Source organism: Mytilus trossulus, chromosome 3, assembly GCF_036588685.1.
Source record: "Mytilus trossulus isolate FHL-02 chromosome 3, PNRI_Mtr1.1.1.hap1, whole genome shotgun sequence".
Classification (NCBI taxonomy): domain Eukaryota; kingdom Metazoa; phylum Mollusca; class Bivalvia; order Mytilida; family Mytilidae; genus Mytilus; species Mytilus trossulus.
The window spans coordinates 56,658,107-56,677,311 of record NC_086375.1 but is presented as its reverse complement, the minus strand read 5'-3'; the positions used below and the strand labels follow the sequence as shown (position 1 = coordinate 56,677,311).

General features: G+C 31.8%; 1 protein-coding gene across 1 annotated transcript in view; it reads right to left on the bottom strand.

Moving 5' to 3' along the window:
* LOC134710895 (lutropin-choriogonadotropic hormone receptor-like) overlaps positions 1–4,917 on the bottom strand; it is a 68,880-nt gene extending 63,963 nt beyond the window's left edge. Inside the window, exon 1 of the mRNA XM_063571304.1 lies at positions 4,405–4,917. Coding sequence (XP_063427374.1) covers positions 4,405–4,580 — 176 coding nt within the window. The 5' untranslated portion in view covers positions 4,581–4,917. The remainder of the gene's footprint in view (positions 1–4,404) is intronic.
* Positions 4,918–19,205: the final 14,288 nt, after the last annotated feature.

Here is a 19,205-nt window from a genome sequence, read left to right as displayed (position 1 = left end):
TAGAAAAGCACAGAATTTCTTAACTGAGTTGTCGACTTGTATTATTATGCTAAGTAACTGAAGCAAAAATAAAGTTAATCATCATGTAAATTCGTATGCTCTTAGTATATCATCATCTGATTTAACAATCAATTGGATTTCTGTAGGTCACTGCAGACTTGTTATAAATAACTATCCTTCCTAGTCGTAGTATCATTGTTATTTCTATTGGATATGCACAGCCTGTTGACATTTCGCCCGATATTCACTTAATATGATTCATGAAAATACAACAAGACGCCAATATGTTGTTATTACTTGAAATCCCTATCAGTACGACCGAATATATAAAAAAGAAGATGTGGTATGATTGCCAATGAGACAACTATCCACAAAAGACCAAAATGACACAAACATTAACAACAATAGGTCACCGTACGGCCTTCAACAATGAGCAAAGCCTATACCGCATAGTCAGCTATAAAAGGCCCGATAAAACAATGTAAAACAATTAAAACGAGAAAACTAACGGCCTTATATATTTAGAAAATTAACGAAAAACAAATATGTAACACATAAACAAACGACAACCACTGAATTACAGGCTCCTGACTTGGGACAGGCACATACCTTTTTGTGTTTCTATTGAAAAGTAATGATTTTTACTGCTATCTATGTATGCAAAATTCATAACGCCCAGTCCAATACACTGGATACATGTTTATAGTCCGTTTCTGTGAATGTTGGCGGTTTTTTTTTGGCACATTGCTTCTGTTGCTCCGTTGTTTTCCTCTAATAGTTGATATATATTTCTACCGGATTTATTTTCTCTCAATCGATTTATGACTTTTAAATAGTGATATTTTACTTATGCCTTTATTTACAAAATGAGACAGTAATTGAAGTCATTTACTTAATCGAATCTTGTGTTACTTTTTGTATTATATAAAATAATTTATACCTATAAAAATACATCAACAAAACGACCGAACCTCAAAGTAAAATTACAAAAAAGCCTTCTACCAATTCAATGCAATTTTAGTCTTATCAGTCTAGCATTTTGATATATGCATTTTCAGTTGAAATGGTATAAAAAAAGATTCACGATATCTAAAAGTGATAAATACTGTGCAAATTACGATCCGGGTCTTTGTTTTGTAGTCATGCACAATATTTAAAACCAAAAGTGTTAATGGATCCAAGCGGTTTAATGTTTTACCTTATTGAACAGAAAATGAATTAAGATTACATTTTCGAATGGAGTAAATGTTTTTGCGTCAAAATGCATGATATGAAAAAAAGCACAGTATCAAAACAATTGAAAAAACAAACACCTGTCTTCAAAACACGACACAAAAACAACTTAAGATTGAGCAACACAACCCTGGGTAAGCAATTTATGTACACACTAATTTTTTACTCCTAGTATAATCTGTTGAGGATTCAAAAACGGTGATAATGCATCCCATAATAACGGATTGGTAAATGTCTCTTATCTATCTCTAGTACATTCCCATATCATCAGTATATGTTGATTATCTATCTCAAGTACATTCCCATACCATCAGTATATGTTGATTATCTATCTCTAGTACATTCCCATACCATCATTTTATGTTTGATTATCTTACCCTTGTTCATGACTGATTATAAAATTTGAAAAAGTTTTTTTTCTGCACAAACATGTTAACATTTGCATGTACAATTAAACGATTGGAAAGTTTGAGTCATCAATTTTGTCGTGAAGTTTAATCATCAGAAGTGTTCCCTAACTGTCAATTTCGAGATCTTTGTGAAAATAGCAAGCATACTTGTATGTGTGGTATCTTTTAATTTTGAAAGTTTAATGGATAAATGCGATCAGCCTGGTCGCTATGCTTTAAAGTATCAATTGAGAGGGTATCATCTTTATACTTAAAAATGATATTAATAAAAGTCCCTGTATGATGACATTCGTATGAATGAATCGACAAGTCAACCAGAAAGAGCTCAAATGATTCCCGTAGGAATGACGGCTTTTGTTGAAAATAACATAGCAAAGCAGCTATAAATAAAGGCAACAGTAGTATACCGCTGTTCAAAACTCATAAATCCATGGACAACAACCAAAATCGGGGTAACAAACTAAAACCGACGGAAACGCATTAAATATAAGAGGAGGACAATGACACAACACCGAAACGCAACACACACAGAAACGGACCAAGCATCAGACAAAATCCCATGAGAATAACACATATAACATCTAAACTAAATTCATGAATTTGGGATAAACAAGAACCGTGCCACGTCTTATCTTAATATCTCAAAAATAAGAGAAAACAAACGACACAACATTAAAATGCAACACACACAGAAACGAACAATAATGTAACAATGGCCATCTTCCTGACTTGGTACAGGACATTTTTAAAGGGGAATAAAAATGGTGGGTTGAACCTGGTTTTGTGGCATGCCAAACATCGCGCTTTAATGGCCAAGTTAAATATAACATTGAAATGACAGCATAATATTACAGGACTACAATACAAATAAATAGGAGAACATATTAGACAAAGAAACACATGATTAATAGATAACAAAAAGAATCAGGTTTAAAATTCAATACGTCAAAAACGCGCCTCGTCAACACAAGACTCTCAGTGACGCCCAGATATAAAAGATCGAAAGTGAAAAAAAGTACAAAGTTGTACAGCACTGAAGATCACATTATAACATTATTCTAAAAATCAAACATCTTTATAGTGAGAATCTTTTTTGATTGAATCAGAGAATATATTTCATCGTTTTTTTATTATTAATAATGAATACTATTAATCAAAAATACTTTTTTAGTACAATCAAATTTCTCTTACCACATTAAGGGATTATACGAATTATTATATGACTATGATGATTTTCTTTCTGATGTTATATTGAATAGAGATGTTTGTTATATGACTATATAAAATCCCTTTTCTCAGGATCTTTTTTGAAATAACATTGTATTAATCACGGGAATAATCGTTAGAGGTTTATATAAGATACTGAAGATACGCCAATGACGTATATTTACGACGTCATGCACATTTTTCGTTTTTTTCTTTTCGATGATATTATTTTCTTTGGAACTCATAAAGTATACCTGTTTTTCAACTTAAAAGGGTTACCTACTGGAAAAAGCAGTAAGTTTAAAAACAAGGAGAAGTAAGATATTTTTCATCTGAGCAAATACTAAGATTTTTTTTAAAAACGAACTTGATATACAAACTATGTTAAAAGAAATAAAACGGTAAATGGTAAACTAAAGCACAAGTAATAATTTTAATATACTCATCATAGATATTGATATACAAACTATGTTAAAAGAAATCAAACGGTAAATGGTAAACTAAAACGCAAGTAATCACTTCATTAAACTCATCATAGATATTATTTAAAAACGGCAAAAGAGATTTATTTACTAAACGACATCAAAACGGATAGAATTTAGTATTTACTCTTTTAAGACAAATGATGGACTACCATAAGATCTGCACCTGGAGAAGGAACGTTGCAGTCGAGATGGAGAAAAAAAGGTACAAGTGGCATGATTTATAGAGGCTAGCGAAAAACAGGACAAGGTGGAGAAATATCGTTAATGGCCTATGCTCCACCAAGGGGCAACATGATTAAGCAAGTAAGCATCAGATCTGCAATGGTCCAAAAATAAGACGTCCAAAACTCTAGATTGTTCTTCGGAAAAAGCTTAAAATCAAAATGAAAAAGACTGCACATTTGTTTGAACTATATTCACACATTAGTATAAAGATAATTATAAAAACTGCATATAGCAATACATCAAAGTTAAATAACCAGGGTTGAAATACACAATGAACAAAAACCAAATAGTCTTTCATTTATAATATCAAGATACATACAAACTTAAGAGATGCTACAACATTAAAGTATTCAGAAAGCATATACTTCATTTACTATAGTGACACTGAATGTCTACTCCAGATTGTGCTGTTTTTTTCCAGAATGGAAATGTACTATAACAAAACTATTAATCATAATAAACTCAGCATAGATACCAGGATAAAAAATTTGTTAGCCATATGTGCGTTTTTTTCTAAATTTGAAGAATCTAAGAAACAGCTGCTACCTTTTCAATACCGAATTAGTAGTGGGATGCATGCAAATATGCAAGAAATAAGAAAAAAATGGATTAAAACAATGCTTGAATTTTATGGATCATGTCATTTCGCTTGAAAATATTATTAATTAATAAATATACCATTTTCTTTATATTTTCAAAGTTGTATAAAAAGAAACTAAAGTATGTTTAAAACATCCCTTTTCTACATCAGATGATAAATATTGATTTTCACAAAATCGTTTCAAAGCTTTTAACTTAAACATACCCGTTATCATAATGAAAAAAATAAATAAACTTTAACTTACAGTTTTGTTGTATTTCTTGGCAGTTGTTTCGGAATTTCATGGATATGCGCTCCCATGCATTTAACTATTGTATCTCTAGGGTAAAACTCACATTTACAAAGTCTCCCACAATCGTACAAAGTCTCTTCTGATACGGTAGAAACAAATATAGTACATAGAATAAATACGACTTTCATTCTAAATATGTATTCGTATCTTATAGTCTGTTAGATTCACTATGAGATAAAATGGTAAACACTGTCCATTCCGGCTGTCATCAACTATTTGGTATTCATATAATGCTCAATGCATCTTTATTCACAAATCGTAAAATATTAATCAATAACAACCATACATTGTTTTTAATCATATAAAACTTTATTTTACAAATGAAAAGGTCTTGCCAGTGTTTTTGACTTTATCACAAAGCAAATATCACATTATACTTAATTTCTATACTTCTATATAAGCAGACGTACTCTTTACACTATGTAAAGCGATAACACACACTATGTCTGAAGACTACTGTGCGTTTGATGTAACATATCATTTCTATTTGAGCCAAACAACATCCAACAAAGGCAAACTGCTGTGGAGGTTAGAAGGTGTTTATTCCTTGACAACGTAGAAATCATGTTGACCAATTAGAAAGTTTAATAGTGAGTGACATCAAAAATTGTGATTTATCAGTATCGTATTTGTTCCCAAGTTAAATGAATTGTATATCTTTGTGATGATAAAACGAATCAAAATAAAATCAAGCAGGAAACATAGAGAAGAGATTATATACAATTTATCCGGGGTTATATTGGTTTTAAATTTAGTATTATAAGATTATCGTTTAGACAGACAAAAACAGAAGTCAATTATTGGTCTTAATAGGGAAAATGTACCGTTTGATATTTGTATATTAAGTCATTTGAGGCAATAACAGATGGATTCTCAGGCAATTTGTCTAACATTTACATTGGATTTTATTTCTTATTCTACCAGTTTCTTTTAAATACAGACCATGGGAGTGGGAAGCAGAGCTCGAAGAGGAAATGCAACAAATCTAAACGGATTATTCATGTTCTATAGCTACTTTTCGAAACATGTTAATATTAATTTAGAACTTTGAGAAGTAGTCAGATTATTTTTTTACCACTTCTTTTAAACCAGGGAAAATTGTTTTCATATGATTGAAAGTTGTTCTCTTAATGTTAAGATTACACTATTCAATAAGGGAATGACGATTAATTTCTATATTGTTTTTTAATTTACATTAATTAATTCCGTATTTTAAATAAAACGAAGGATTTATCCGAAAATTAAGGCGTTAATTTGCGCAAAATGTTTTTTATAACCATTTTCATTTTGTTTAAAACTATGCTTACAATTTCTCTTATGTTTAAATGTGTCAATTTCGATATTTTCATAATATCATTGTCACATCATAAGTGATTTTGACAAAAAAAAAATCTTATCAAACCTCTTTATCTTTTCTAAACATATTTTGGGGCATTTTATCTTTAGATACACAGTCTGTAGTCTCTAATAGAAGTGTCTGTCGCTGAAATGAGGATAACTGACCAATTTTTAGCTCATGCTTATTATTTTGAAAACTGTAGTAGATGGACAGAAATCCCAAACATAAAAAAGATATCAGCAGTGATGCTCGTGGCAAAAGATGGCTCTACAGAATTGCTAATGATAAAAGTAAATTATATAAACAATAAAAGAGAACGATATAGAAAGAAACCAGAGAGTAATTGACTGACTCTATAAATTTTCTGTTTACAAAACTTTGAATTTTTCGAAAAACTAAGGATTTTCTCACCCCAGGAGTAGATTACCTTAGCCGTTTTTGGCACAACTTTTGGGAATTTTGGATCCTCAATGCTCTTCAACTTTGTATTTATTTGGCTTTTTAACTATTTCGATCTGAGCGTCACTGATGAGTCTTATGTAGACGAAACGCGCGTCTGGCGTATAAAATTATAATCCTGGTACTTTTGATAACTATCTTAAGTTATCGCTTTAATACTCTTGAATAAAAATTTGGTTAAATTTGTAATTATGATAATATATTTGTTTATAAACTCATCATAGATAACAGGATTAGATTTTGTATTTACACCAGACACGCGTTTCGTCTAAAAAAGACTTATTAGTGACGCTCGAATCTAAAAAAGTTAAACAGACCAAATAAAAAACATAGTTGAAGAGCATTATGAACCAACATTTCTAAACGTTTATGCCAAATACAGTATTTGTATGATATCTTCAAATTATAAAAAAAATGAGACAACTAAACAAAAAGACAAAAAGAAAAATATGTAAACAATTCCAGGTAGCCGTATGACCTTCAACAATGAAAGAACTGATTTCGTATCGTATCGTAGGCTATAATAAGCATAGTATGACACATAGAGAAATTCATATAAAAAAAAAGGATTTCTACTATCATATTGAACCAAGAATATAATATTACGATTACATTTCCTGACTTTGAACCAGCAAATAAAGAATAAAAAGATTGAAAGTTTGTTTGTGAGCTCGCATTCTTCTAACTAAACTGGAGCATTAGTTTAACAAGACAAACACCGATATTTCAGAACAATTAATCAAACCATAATCTTGCGGTGAAAATTGTAAAGCTATGGCTTCCATTTTATCATCAAGAACATTTAATTCAGCCAACCAATGAAATCATAATCAGAAACACAAGCCTTTGAATATTGTTTAAAATTGGAAATATGCTTCAAATGCAGTTGCAAAAATTCAAATAGGTCAATGTAATGGTTATTTCACAAGGAACACTAAATAAGTATAGAAAATACCGAACTTATAGATAAATAAAAAAGAGAAGTACATGATAACTGACAAAATCCAACGTTATCAACCAACGGAACGAGTGAAAAACAACTGGAACAATTCCTGACTTAGTGCAGTTACCGAAGAAAATGATGAATAAATCTGTTTTATAGCTATCTTAACCTTCCACTCGTATGATAGTAGTTTATTTAAGGAATGACTGTAATATTTTTTCTGGAAGAAATAACATAAAAATTGGTGCACACTGAATTAAGTGCGAAGCGGGTTATTTAACAGTGTGCACCACATTTTTATGTTATTTCAATTAGACAGAAAAAATATTACAGTCATTTCTTATGATTCAAATCTTAATTTCATTTTAAATCGTAGAAAACCATGAAAAAACCTTAATGACGTCACGGTCACAGAACTAAATTATGTCTATAGGCTGATAACAAAATAACGTCAGCCAATCCGAAGACGTGTTACATCAAAAATTAAATTATAGTTCTAAAACATTGACAAAATTGAATGATCATACAAAACAGGCATAATACGTTGATGTGACTACTATTCAGATCTAGCAGTACACACTCTGTAACTAAGACTAAGACGCCAACAAAAAAAGATTATTGTAGCTGAAAGAAATTTGGCATTGACGCCAACAAGATGAAAGAGAATATTTCAATTTTCACAAAGGTAAATTGTAATCATTTTTTTTTTAGTTGCAAAAAATAGTCACCACTTTTTGGATTGTTCAGTGAGAGGACTTCAAAAGAGGGACGAAAGGGACAGTGAAACTCATAAATCTAAAACAAAATGACAACACCATGGCTAAAAATGTAAAAGACAAACAGCCAACAATAGTACAAATGACACAACATAGAAAACTAACGAATAAACAACACGAACCCCACCCAAAACTAGGGGTGATCTCAGGTGCTCCGGAAGGGTAAGCAGATCCTGCTCCACATGTGACACCCGTCGTGTTGCTTATGTGATAAAAAATCCGGTAAATAGTCTAATTCGGCAGGTCACATTCATGAAAGGGAAGGGAATTGTAGTTACGACGTAAGGAACATATCCGATATCAATTGTGAAACTGTTATTCCATAACGGTCAACCAACTCGTGATGGCGTCCGTAAAATTTACGAAGGGATGATTTCAACTTCACCATTTGGAACTCTTGGTTTAATAGCTTCCTCACTTATATAAATAGTTAAGTCAAATGATGATAGTGTATTTTTGAGAAGATGCACATAAACATTTCAGAATCTATTAACAGATTTATTTTTTTCATTTTAACGATTTTTTTTAAATATTTAGTGGGTTTTTTTGGGTAGGGGTTTGGATTGGCTTTGAAAACAATGTGAAAGGAAAACTGCAAACAGAAAATTGATCAACAAGCAAATTTAGTTCTACCAATCGTTTAATTTGTCTATAAATATTACAGTGACTGCTTAATTTTCGACTTTTCAGTTAAAAGGAAAAGGGTATTCCGAAAATTGTTTTCATCGGAATTATACATGGATAAATCATGTGAAAATTTCGCTGACGGAAACAATTGTTTCCCTTGAACGCTATCAAAAAGCTGTTTAATTTAAAAAAAAAAGGATTTATTTCCTCAAATCAAAAGTGATTGCTGAAATTTAAAAATTGCATTTTTTGCCAGCCGTCTTAGAATTTTGGAGAAGACATTATTTTTAAAATCAAATCCACGATAAACAATATGGAATATTTAGCAACGATGTTTAGTTATCAGAAAAGCTTAAATGTAAAACGTGCAGTTGATGTCGAGTGATGGTTTGTTTATAAGTAAGAAGTAGAAATATGAACAAGCTTGAAATGAACAATAGAAGTACCGCTTATCATACTCTAGCATTCTTGAAGATTTCTTTTTAATTTCGAATACAACTTACACATAACAAAAAGAAACACTTGTGCTCATTCAGAGAGTTCGCACCCATTATTTCATATGTCTATGCATAGTTGTATCGTGAACATGATTCGGCATTCCTATATTGATTTATAGCAATACAAATTAAGTAATTATCGTGTTAGTAGTTATCAAGTGGTAGTGCCATTTGTCCGAGAAATTATTTCACACAATTGTCATTTCTAAAAGTCTCAATCTGTACTGTAATTTAAATAACTTCAGCTTCCTATCAATGTAATCAACATTTTTCATGTTGGGACATATTACCCGACTATATAGTTAAAGATTTGTTCGTCGTTTAAGGCCATACGGTATATGGCCTAAAATTGCTTACATCCGCTCTGGTGGATGGTTGTGGTTGTGTCATTGACACTCATATCACATCTCCTTATATTTTTTTTAAGGTTTTCTCAGAATTCTTCGGTTTATTCAAGCAAAAAAAAATTCCCGAAATCCTATCTTAATTATAACTCACTAAAGAATTAGGAATAGAGCAATTCGTTGCTTTTACAATAACAATTAAATCAGTTTGTCTCAGATGCCCTTATATGCATTTTTGTTTTACAAAAGAAAATCATTGAATTTGCTATAAAGAATTTACATTTATGGATAAATTTACAAGTTAATGTTGTGCTTAGTATAGTATAATTATCAAAACGTCCGATAAGTTTCCACAACTTTGCACTTGTGACTAATTCGTGGTGTGTGCGCATTGTGTGTCTGTTCAAGTCAGGCTTTGTGGATCATATGTTGAAATTGAGAATGGAAATGGGGAATGTGTCAAAGAGACAACAACCCGACCAAATAAAAAACAACAGAAGAAGGTCACCAACAGGTCTTCAATGTAGCGAGAAATTCCCGCACCCGGAGGCGTCCTTCAGCTGGCCCCTAAACAAATATATACTAGTCCAGTGATAATGAACGCCATACTAATTTCCAAATTGTACACAAGAAACTAAAATTAAAATAATACAAGACTAACAAAGGCCAGAGGCTCCTGACTTTGTTCTTTGTTCTTTGTTGTTGTTCGAAGATCTTTTTTTTTCTTTTAAGGAATTGGTGTATTATCTGTTTTCTGTATCTGTTTAACTAATTATTGTTAACAAGTAATGTTTCTTTCGAACTACACGTACAAACAAATTACTGATATGTGTCGTTTGAGGAACTGCTCTGGATTTACCTTTACCAGGAATAATCAAATCCGAACATTTCAAAACCAGAGATGTATGATTACGTAGAAATGTTAACGGTTTTCACACAAGTGAGAGGTGTAGCTTGCTATAAAACCAGGTTGATCTAGGAAACAAAATACATGTTTTAAGTCAGGAATATGACAGTTGTTATCCATTCGGTTTATGTATTTTGAGTTTTTGCTTTTTTTGTCACTTAATTAGGGAATTTCAGTTAAGAATTTTCCTCTTGGTTCGGTATTTTTGTTATTTTATTTTACTTATATTTTTTTCAAAACAATCCTCCATCTTTAATTCACTTGTTCAAGTAAGACGTCGTCTTATTGATAGTTGTATCTTGCATGTTTCTTATTATGTGTTTTACTTTAACGACATATAGTCTAGGTATGCGTAGGTAGATGTTGTATATATGATGGTTTTAGAACAAATTTAAGTATTTTAGTTTAGTAGATCCATACAAATAATCATATATATTTGGAAATGTTTTTCATTGATTTTTTATTTTGTATCAAATGTGTCTTGAATACAAAAGTCAGATATCTTTTATGAGTTTTTCTAACTAGCTAGCGATACCGATACAACATGATGTCATCCGCTTGTTACTGAAATTGTGCGTTAAAATTATTGAATAGCTAAATAAATAAAATATTATTTATATTTCCAAAAAGCGATAATCTTCACGATAGCGATGAAATATTTTTTTTTAAAATAAGGTGACAGTTTTGTCTACTGTTTATACTCTAATACAACTGGGTATTCTTACATGCGATAACTTGTATCTAAGATAATCTTTACAAAATACATTCGTTTATGAACTTTTTAAAAACAAATTACGATGTCTGTTCAATACAAATGAGGATTTAACTGATATAAACAAAGATCACACTAAGTTTCAAGTCGGTGGTGATTTGGTAAATACTTTAAGCCTTAAGGTCTAAACCAAAATTGATCTCAGCCTTGATCCTTGCAGAACATTTGCAGACACGCAGAGGTTGGTATTTCAAATGGAACGAAAGAGCTACTGCCTATCAAAAACGGGAACATTGAAAAAGGTATGAAAAGATCTCAACTACTCTGGAGTGAGTGTCAATTAAAATAAAGCATATGTGCGACCTTTTTAAACGAATTGACATAAAGTTTGCAATTTCAGCGTATTGTTTTGGCGATGCACTAACATTAGAAAATTTGATGATAGCATGTTTTTTTTAAAATTTTAAATGTGTTATTGTATCAAGCGTTAGAATGTCAAATTGATATGTGAAATATACTTGATAATACATTTAAGGGTCATTAAGGCATGAATTCCAGTGATACTGATATTTGATGATGTTTACCTGATCATTATGTGAAGTCTTATTAAATCAGAACCAGTAATCATCAGAATATTTTCTCGCAAGGTCAAATGTTTTTGGAACTAATATCAAACATAGAACATCTCCTTGGGTCTGGTGATAATACGCTATGGTTCAAGGATTATTTTGACAACTGAAGTTCATTTATAGATCGAAAAGTCGGAAATTAAAATCAAAATATTACATTGAAAGTACTTCAGTGAATTTCACATATGTCTCGCATTCATTAAAAAAATGCCCGATAAGGGTAAAATTTCCCCATCCATAATAAGGTATATAAAGAAAAGATTTCAACGTATTTTTTTCATATCACTTTATATAATTTCATTTTTGAAAATGGGAAGATCAATAGCAACAGAATTCAGCATAGTTAATGAAATCAAAGTTTTCATTATCACATTCATAAGGTGGTATGGGAGTCTAAAATAAAAATTATAGAATTTGTTCATTCTTTGCCAAAACGTAGAATCTATTGATATATGTTGAAAAATATAATAAAAATGATAGGTCACCGCGCATTTTCTCAAGCTACAGGAAGTGACAAAATGACACATTTTGTATGGATTATACAGGATAAAACACCATTTTGTGACTAAAACTAAACAAAATGATAGAATTGTTAAATACTCTAGAAAAAGATAGTTGTCAGACAATTTTTTGAGAATATCAAAAGAAAGGATAGGGTCACAGTGCGTTTTTTCCGGCTAAAATACTAAATAGGAAAATTCCATGTAGAATCCTTCAGAAAATGCACGGTTTTAGAGTTACCTCCCCTTAGAATTCCATTTTTTTTTTAAACAACCAAAAACAATCAACATTTGCAAAAATATTGATATTTATAAGTTATACTCTTATAAATTGGTTCTTTTAAATAAAAATTCACATTAAATATTTGCATTCCTGCATCCAATTTTGCTGACTTGATAAAAAATCTTGCCCTTTGGTTCTCTGTTTCTTACAATCCAAGATGGATGAAGACACCAATACCAACTTAATACTAGTAGCCATTGCAATTTTCTGACCGTCGTATGTTGTATATTTTACATTCACAATTTTGCCCTTTAAAATTGTCATGCTGAACAATTAAATGCGGAATTAAAAAAATATGAAACTGAAAACACCTGATGTTCTGTTATGACGAAACATTTATTGGCAGTTTTAAGAAGCAATATTTCAAATTCATAGAAAACGTGTTATGTGGGATGATGCATTAAATCAAAGTATTGGCATAAAGAGACACCAACGTAATGATGATATTGCGCATATATAGATAAGAAGATGTGGTATGAATGATTGCCAATGAGACAACTCTCAACAAGAATCGAATAAAGTAGAATTATCAACGATAGCTCAATATGTAAACCACACATATCGCATAGAAAGCATTAAAAGCATTACCCCCCCCCCCCCCCCCCCGGAAAAGTGAATGAAACAATTTCAACGATGAAAACTAATGGCCTTAGTATTGCAAAAATTCAAAATTTTGTAAACATATCATTTATAAATATTATTTGTTGTAACAAAATCCGTGACTTAAGAATCTAGCTGTAATACATGGATTCGTTCATTGAAATCCAAAACGTCACTTTCGACACGTCTGTTTCTATTTCATTATCTTTTTGAAGATTGTTGGAGAAATTAGAAATTTGATTAATTACTCTTAACGTGATATGAATCATATGGTTTAATTAAGACCGCAATTAATACGAAGTGCAATTATAATCTAATGAATATCTCTGACGAACTGTACACGAGATGTATTCTATTGTATTGGTTTGTGGTTTCTGAAAGTTACAAAAAGTGAAAGAAAACATCATTTTTTTTTACCCGCATTTCAAAACAAGGAACGTGAAAGCATTAATTAAAATCTCCTGAAGAAGCAGGGTGAATTATTGATATGAATTCTTATGGCGGTTGATGAATGCATAATCTGTCGACGCAAAAAGTCTAGGTCCATTTGGAGTTTGTGTTATTTAAATCCCCTCCCCAACCCCTATCCCGAAATATGAGGCAACGAAAACACTGAAAATATCTTTACCTCAAAAATGAGTTTTTGTACTTGCTGTGCTAAAAAATGAAAAATGTAAGATAAAAATGATACATATGTATGTTTTTACCCCCTAAAAAGGTTTTAAAGTTACTTAAAAGTTCCCCATAAAACAGCAAAATACATATTTCAGATAAAGACATAAATATGAAAAGCAAAAGATTAACATTGTTCGAGGTACAAGAAATGAATGCATACCATTTTAGTGTTTTTTGTGGTATTTGTGTTGCTTTGTCTTTAGTTTTATATGTTGTGTTTTGTATACCGTTGTAATAAAATTGAGAATGGAAATGGGGAATGTGTCAAAGAGACAACAACTCGACCATAGAAAAAACAACAGTTTTCAATGTAGCGAGAAATTCCCGCACCAAAGGCGTCCTTCAACCGGCCCCTAAACAAATATATACTAGTTCAGAGATAATGAACGCCATACTAATTTCCAAATTATACACAAGAAACTAAAATTAAAATAATACATGACTAACAAAGGCCAGAGGCTCCTGACTTAGGACAGGCGCAAAAATGCGGCGGGGTTAAACATGTTTGTTAGATCTCAACCCTCCCCCTATACCTCTAGCCAATGTAGAAAAGTGAACGTAAGTCTATCATTGTTATTTTAGCTAAGGCGTTATCAGTTTGTTTTCCACGGCTGAGATGAATATATCTTTGTTACTTTTTGCCTCTTTTTATACAATCATTATCACGTAATAAAAAGTGCATGCAAACAAAAAAGAAACATGCAACCAACAATAAGCTTTATTTTGTTTGAGCTTATACTGATTCAATCATAACATTAACAACAGTAGTGTGACAAGGACAAGGAATATCAAGAAATTTTACAAAACATCATGAGTTGTTACCCTTTTCACTCGTCAATTGTTACATTTGTCTTCTTTAACTGAAACTCTTTTTCTTACGTCATGTAAGAGCAAATGTCATATTTTTTTTATTGTTATCTTTCAATCTGAAATAATTTTTTTTTAACCAAATATTGACATGATTTTGCGTTTTGAATATTTTGCTGCTTACGAGATGAAATCTGTTCATCCTTATTTTGAAAAAAATATTTGTTACACACTTTCAAGTAAATGAAAATTTCTACATGTTATAGAAAATGGGAGATGATATGTACAGTGTTTAAGATAATCACCAAGTGTAAATGTACTTATACTAATTTTATAGAAGCTTAGGAAATGTTTGATACGGAAGACGTTTAATCATTTATATCTATATGATTTTCATATGATGCTATATATGAAATAAGTCTGTAGACTTTTTTTGCAGTTTGTATACTTTAAAGGATATATGAAATCCCTTGGTACCCCGTAATGATCATAAACACGTGATTAGTGACAGGAATCTAATCATCCTTTTGTCAACAGTAATGTACGGTTAATGAGAAGTCGTCTTTATGTTGACAGTTAAGATGAGGTAAAACATCGTAAGACATTCTTTAAACGGATGTTAACCATTCATTCATTTATTTACCAACTTTGATAAACACAAATAAAGTAGTAAAGAAGGACATAATTGAGTGAATGCTACTGTTATAATTTATATAGGTTATTCTATACACTAGGTGTCTATATAAACGCAGCACATGACTCAATTCCCGTTTTGACCAATTACTTATTTCCAACCAATGGATATTCCTATAAAGAGATGGAATTTGCATCCTAAACATATATGGCAACTTCGATAGCTTTCATATTCTAAAATCATTACATTTAATGTTTACATTTTTATTAAACACACCTGGATGTGTACTCCTTCTGATGGCAAATATTGATAATAATTAATCCTTTTCAAAAATGTGGTGCATTCACATATTTTTTTAATTTGCATACGACCAATTGCTACTTATTCATGTTTCGGATACACTCATTACAAACACATGACTGCAAAAGACGTAGGAAGAAAGCAGACATTTAAATTTACACCCAGCTACCAAACTGTACTTGTATTTAGCTTCACAGGTGAAAAATTGGAGCAGGAATCGCACATTCTTCTATCCATCTCCACATTTTAGAAACTTTGATAATGCTCTGCTGATAATATCTTATCGTAGATGAATGCATGGCCTCATTACAAAATTCAAAATTTCTATTCCTTCCGTTAGATCTGTCAGCTTTTTTAGCTCACCTTTCTCATCACTTGGCGTCCGTCGTCTGTCGTCCGTCGTCGTCGTCCGTCGTTGTCGTTAACATTTTATATTTTGAACTTTTTCTAGAGAACCACTGAATGGAATGAAACCGAACATGGCATGAATGTTCCTTATGAGGTGCTGACCAAGTGTTGTTACTTTGTAGCCGATCCATCATCCAAGATGGCCGCCAGCGGGGGACTTAGTTAAACATAGGACCCTATGGGAAATACATACAAATGACTTTTTCTAGAGAACCACTGAATGGAATGAAACCAAAAATAGCATGAATGTTCCTTATTAGGTGCTGACCAAGTGTTGTTTCTTTGTAGCCGATCCATCATCCAAGATGGCCGCCAGCGGGGGACTTAGTTTAACATAGGACCCTATGGGAAATACATACAAATGACTTCTCCTAGAGAACCACTGAATGGAATGAAACCAAACATAGCATGATTTTTTCTTATGAGGTGCTGATCGTACTTTATAGCCGATCCATCATCCAAGATGGCCGCCAGCGGGGGACTTAGTTTAACATAGGACCCTATGGGAAATACATAAAAATGACTTCATCTAGAAAACCTCTGAATGAAATGAAACCAAACATAGCATGAATGTTCCTTGTGAGGTGCTGACCAAGTGTTGTTACTTTGTAGCCGATCCATCATCCAAGATGGCCGCCAGCGGGGGACTTAGTTTAACATAGGACTTTATGGGAAATGCATAAAAATGACTTCTTTTAGAGAACCACTGAATGGAATGAAACCCAACATTGCATGAATGTTCCTTATGAGGTGCTAACCAAGTGTTGTTACTTTGTTGATCCATCATCCAAGATGGCCGCCAGCTAGGGACTTAGTTTAACATAGGACCCTATGGGAAATGCATACAAAAGTCTTCTTCTAGAGAACCATGGAATTGAATGAAATCAAACATAGCATGAATAGTCCTTTCCTTATGAGGTGCTGGCCAAGTGTTGTTACTTTGTAGCCAAATTTTATATGATTAAAAAAACCCAAGTAGAGTCAGGTGAGCGATACAGGCTCTTGATAGCCTCTTGTTATTTATTGTTCGAGAAACTCTGGTCGCATACGTTCTTGCATTATCTCCGGAACTAAATACAGACCATGCTAGACGTTTTCTGTTCTTTTCTGCTCAATACACAATCTTCTTTTCGCTCTAGTATACTAGTTCTTATAGCTCTGTTTTTCTTTTTATTATAATATCGACTGAAATATTTTTCTAACATTGCATACATTTCGGGGCAGCATGATGCCGCTTTTCGTTTTGTGTTTCTCGGAGCTCTATCTGAGTAGTAAAAACATTCTTCCTTCAATAAATATGATCTTTTAGATACTTTTTCTTTGCTCAATATATAGAGATATGATGTAAAGTTGTTTTTTTCTTCTTTTTTAATTTGACACAATATCGACTTTCAGGTGAATAGGATTTTAGAATTACTGTCTTACTGACAGACTTGCATTTTTTCACCGATAGGGATAAATTTACAAATGCAAGTTACTTAATGACAATATAAGGCATTCCATTGTTGAGTGACTTTGTTCATTAATTGCTCTTCCGGTTTACAAGGCCAATCTTCTTCGTCTGGTGTTCTGTCTATTATCTTAAATTGTCTTTGTAGTTTTGACATTATGTCTGTAAATACATATAGTTAAATATCATTCGAAAGGTGATTGAAATGGAACCTAGGCTTATTCAACAGAAAAACAAATGAAGCTCCAAAATTTGACAATTTCAAGACTGTAACACAGAATTTGAAAAAGAATGAAACGCAAAAGCAGATCTAACTAATTCAAACAGAAAGCCAGAACCCTAAAAACTATTTGGAATAAAACATCAAACGCGTCACTAGATAAAGATCACACAAGAGCCTTATTTTAAGAAGTACAGAATAAAAAGGACGCACTTAGTGCCAAACATGCTGTAGCTTATATAATCTTCAAAGCAGTCTTTTGATTAACTTGTTGTCTTCTGTGGATAAATTGGCTTCCTAATACAGCTCACTTGTGGAAAATTGCATAAATATGCCTGCATACACAGCTAACAGACACCTGCCTAATACTTTTATATCTTTTTGTAATAATGTTATAAGAACGAAAAGAATACGTTTATAGCGTCAATTGCAATTGCGTTTTTCTATATTGCAGGGGTAGCATTCAAATCAACAATTTCGGCAATTCAATCTGTGCTATTGAAGGCATTTATATCCCAAACGACCATCCTTTAAATATCATCATAAATAAATCAATTCAAGGCTTTATTGGAGAAAATTGTTTTATAGTGTCATTTATATTGTATATCTTCGTTAGCAGCTTTCTAATCATCCGTTCGTTCGTTTATATGTCGGTTAATGATAACTTGATTCCTTAATAAGTATGCCTTCATTTTGTTCACATAGTCAAAAGTTTACTAGTGTTTTCAGAAAGAAAAACAATTTTGATGTGTCAATAATCATATTTTTCACTGCCTTAGAATCTTTAATTTTATCATAAATATCAGGTGGATGGTTAGACTATGTCAATCTTCCATTTGTCTTCAGTTTCAGTATACTCAAAAAAACATTTGTGAACAACTGTATTTTGAATCATCATTGGTATGGTCATAATTATAAATTAACTGTCTACACACACTTTGTATTTTTGATATCCTAAGTCTTTTCTACCTCAGAAATATATTACCTTTGTTGTACTTGGTGAAACTTTAAGGAATTTTTTGTCCTCAATTCTCTTCAAATTTCTCGATTCAAGCGTCACTGATGAGTCTTTTATAAATGCAAAATTTCAATCCTGGTATTTATGATAAGTTTTATTATCACGGTTTTCACATCTGTAAAGACAGCCTTAAAATCTCAAAGTCATCAGGTGAATGATATAGTATACAGAGTGTACTTGGTTCCAAACCAACAACGCCTTCATTTTCCTTATTTTCGTTATCTTAAGTACACCCTTCAATGAAATGACAGATATACCGAACTCCGAAAGAAGTTCAGAACGGAAAGTCTCTTATCAAATGACAAAATCAAAAGCTCAAACACATCAAGCGAATGAACTACAACTGTCACATTCCTGACTTTTTTATGTAGAAAAACTGTGGATTAAAACTATTTTATTAAAATTATTTTTGATAAGTTTTATTATCACGGTTTTCACATCTGTAAAGACAGCCTTAAAATCTCAGTCATCAGGTGAATGATATAGTATACAGAGTGTACTTGGTTCCAAACCAACAACGCCTTCATTTTCCTTATTTTCGTTATCTTAAGTACACCCTTCGATGAAATGACAGAAATACCGAACTCCGAAGGAAGTTCAGAATGGAAAGTCTCTTATCAAATGA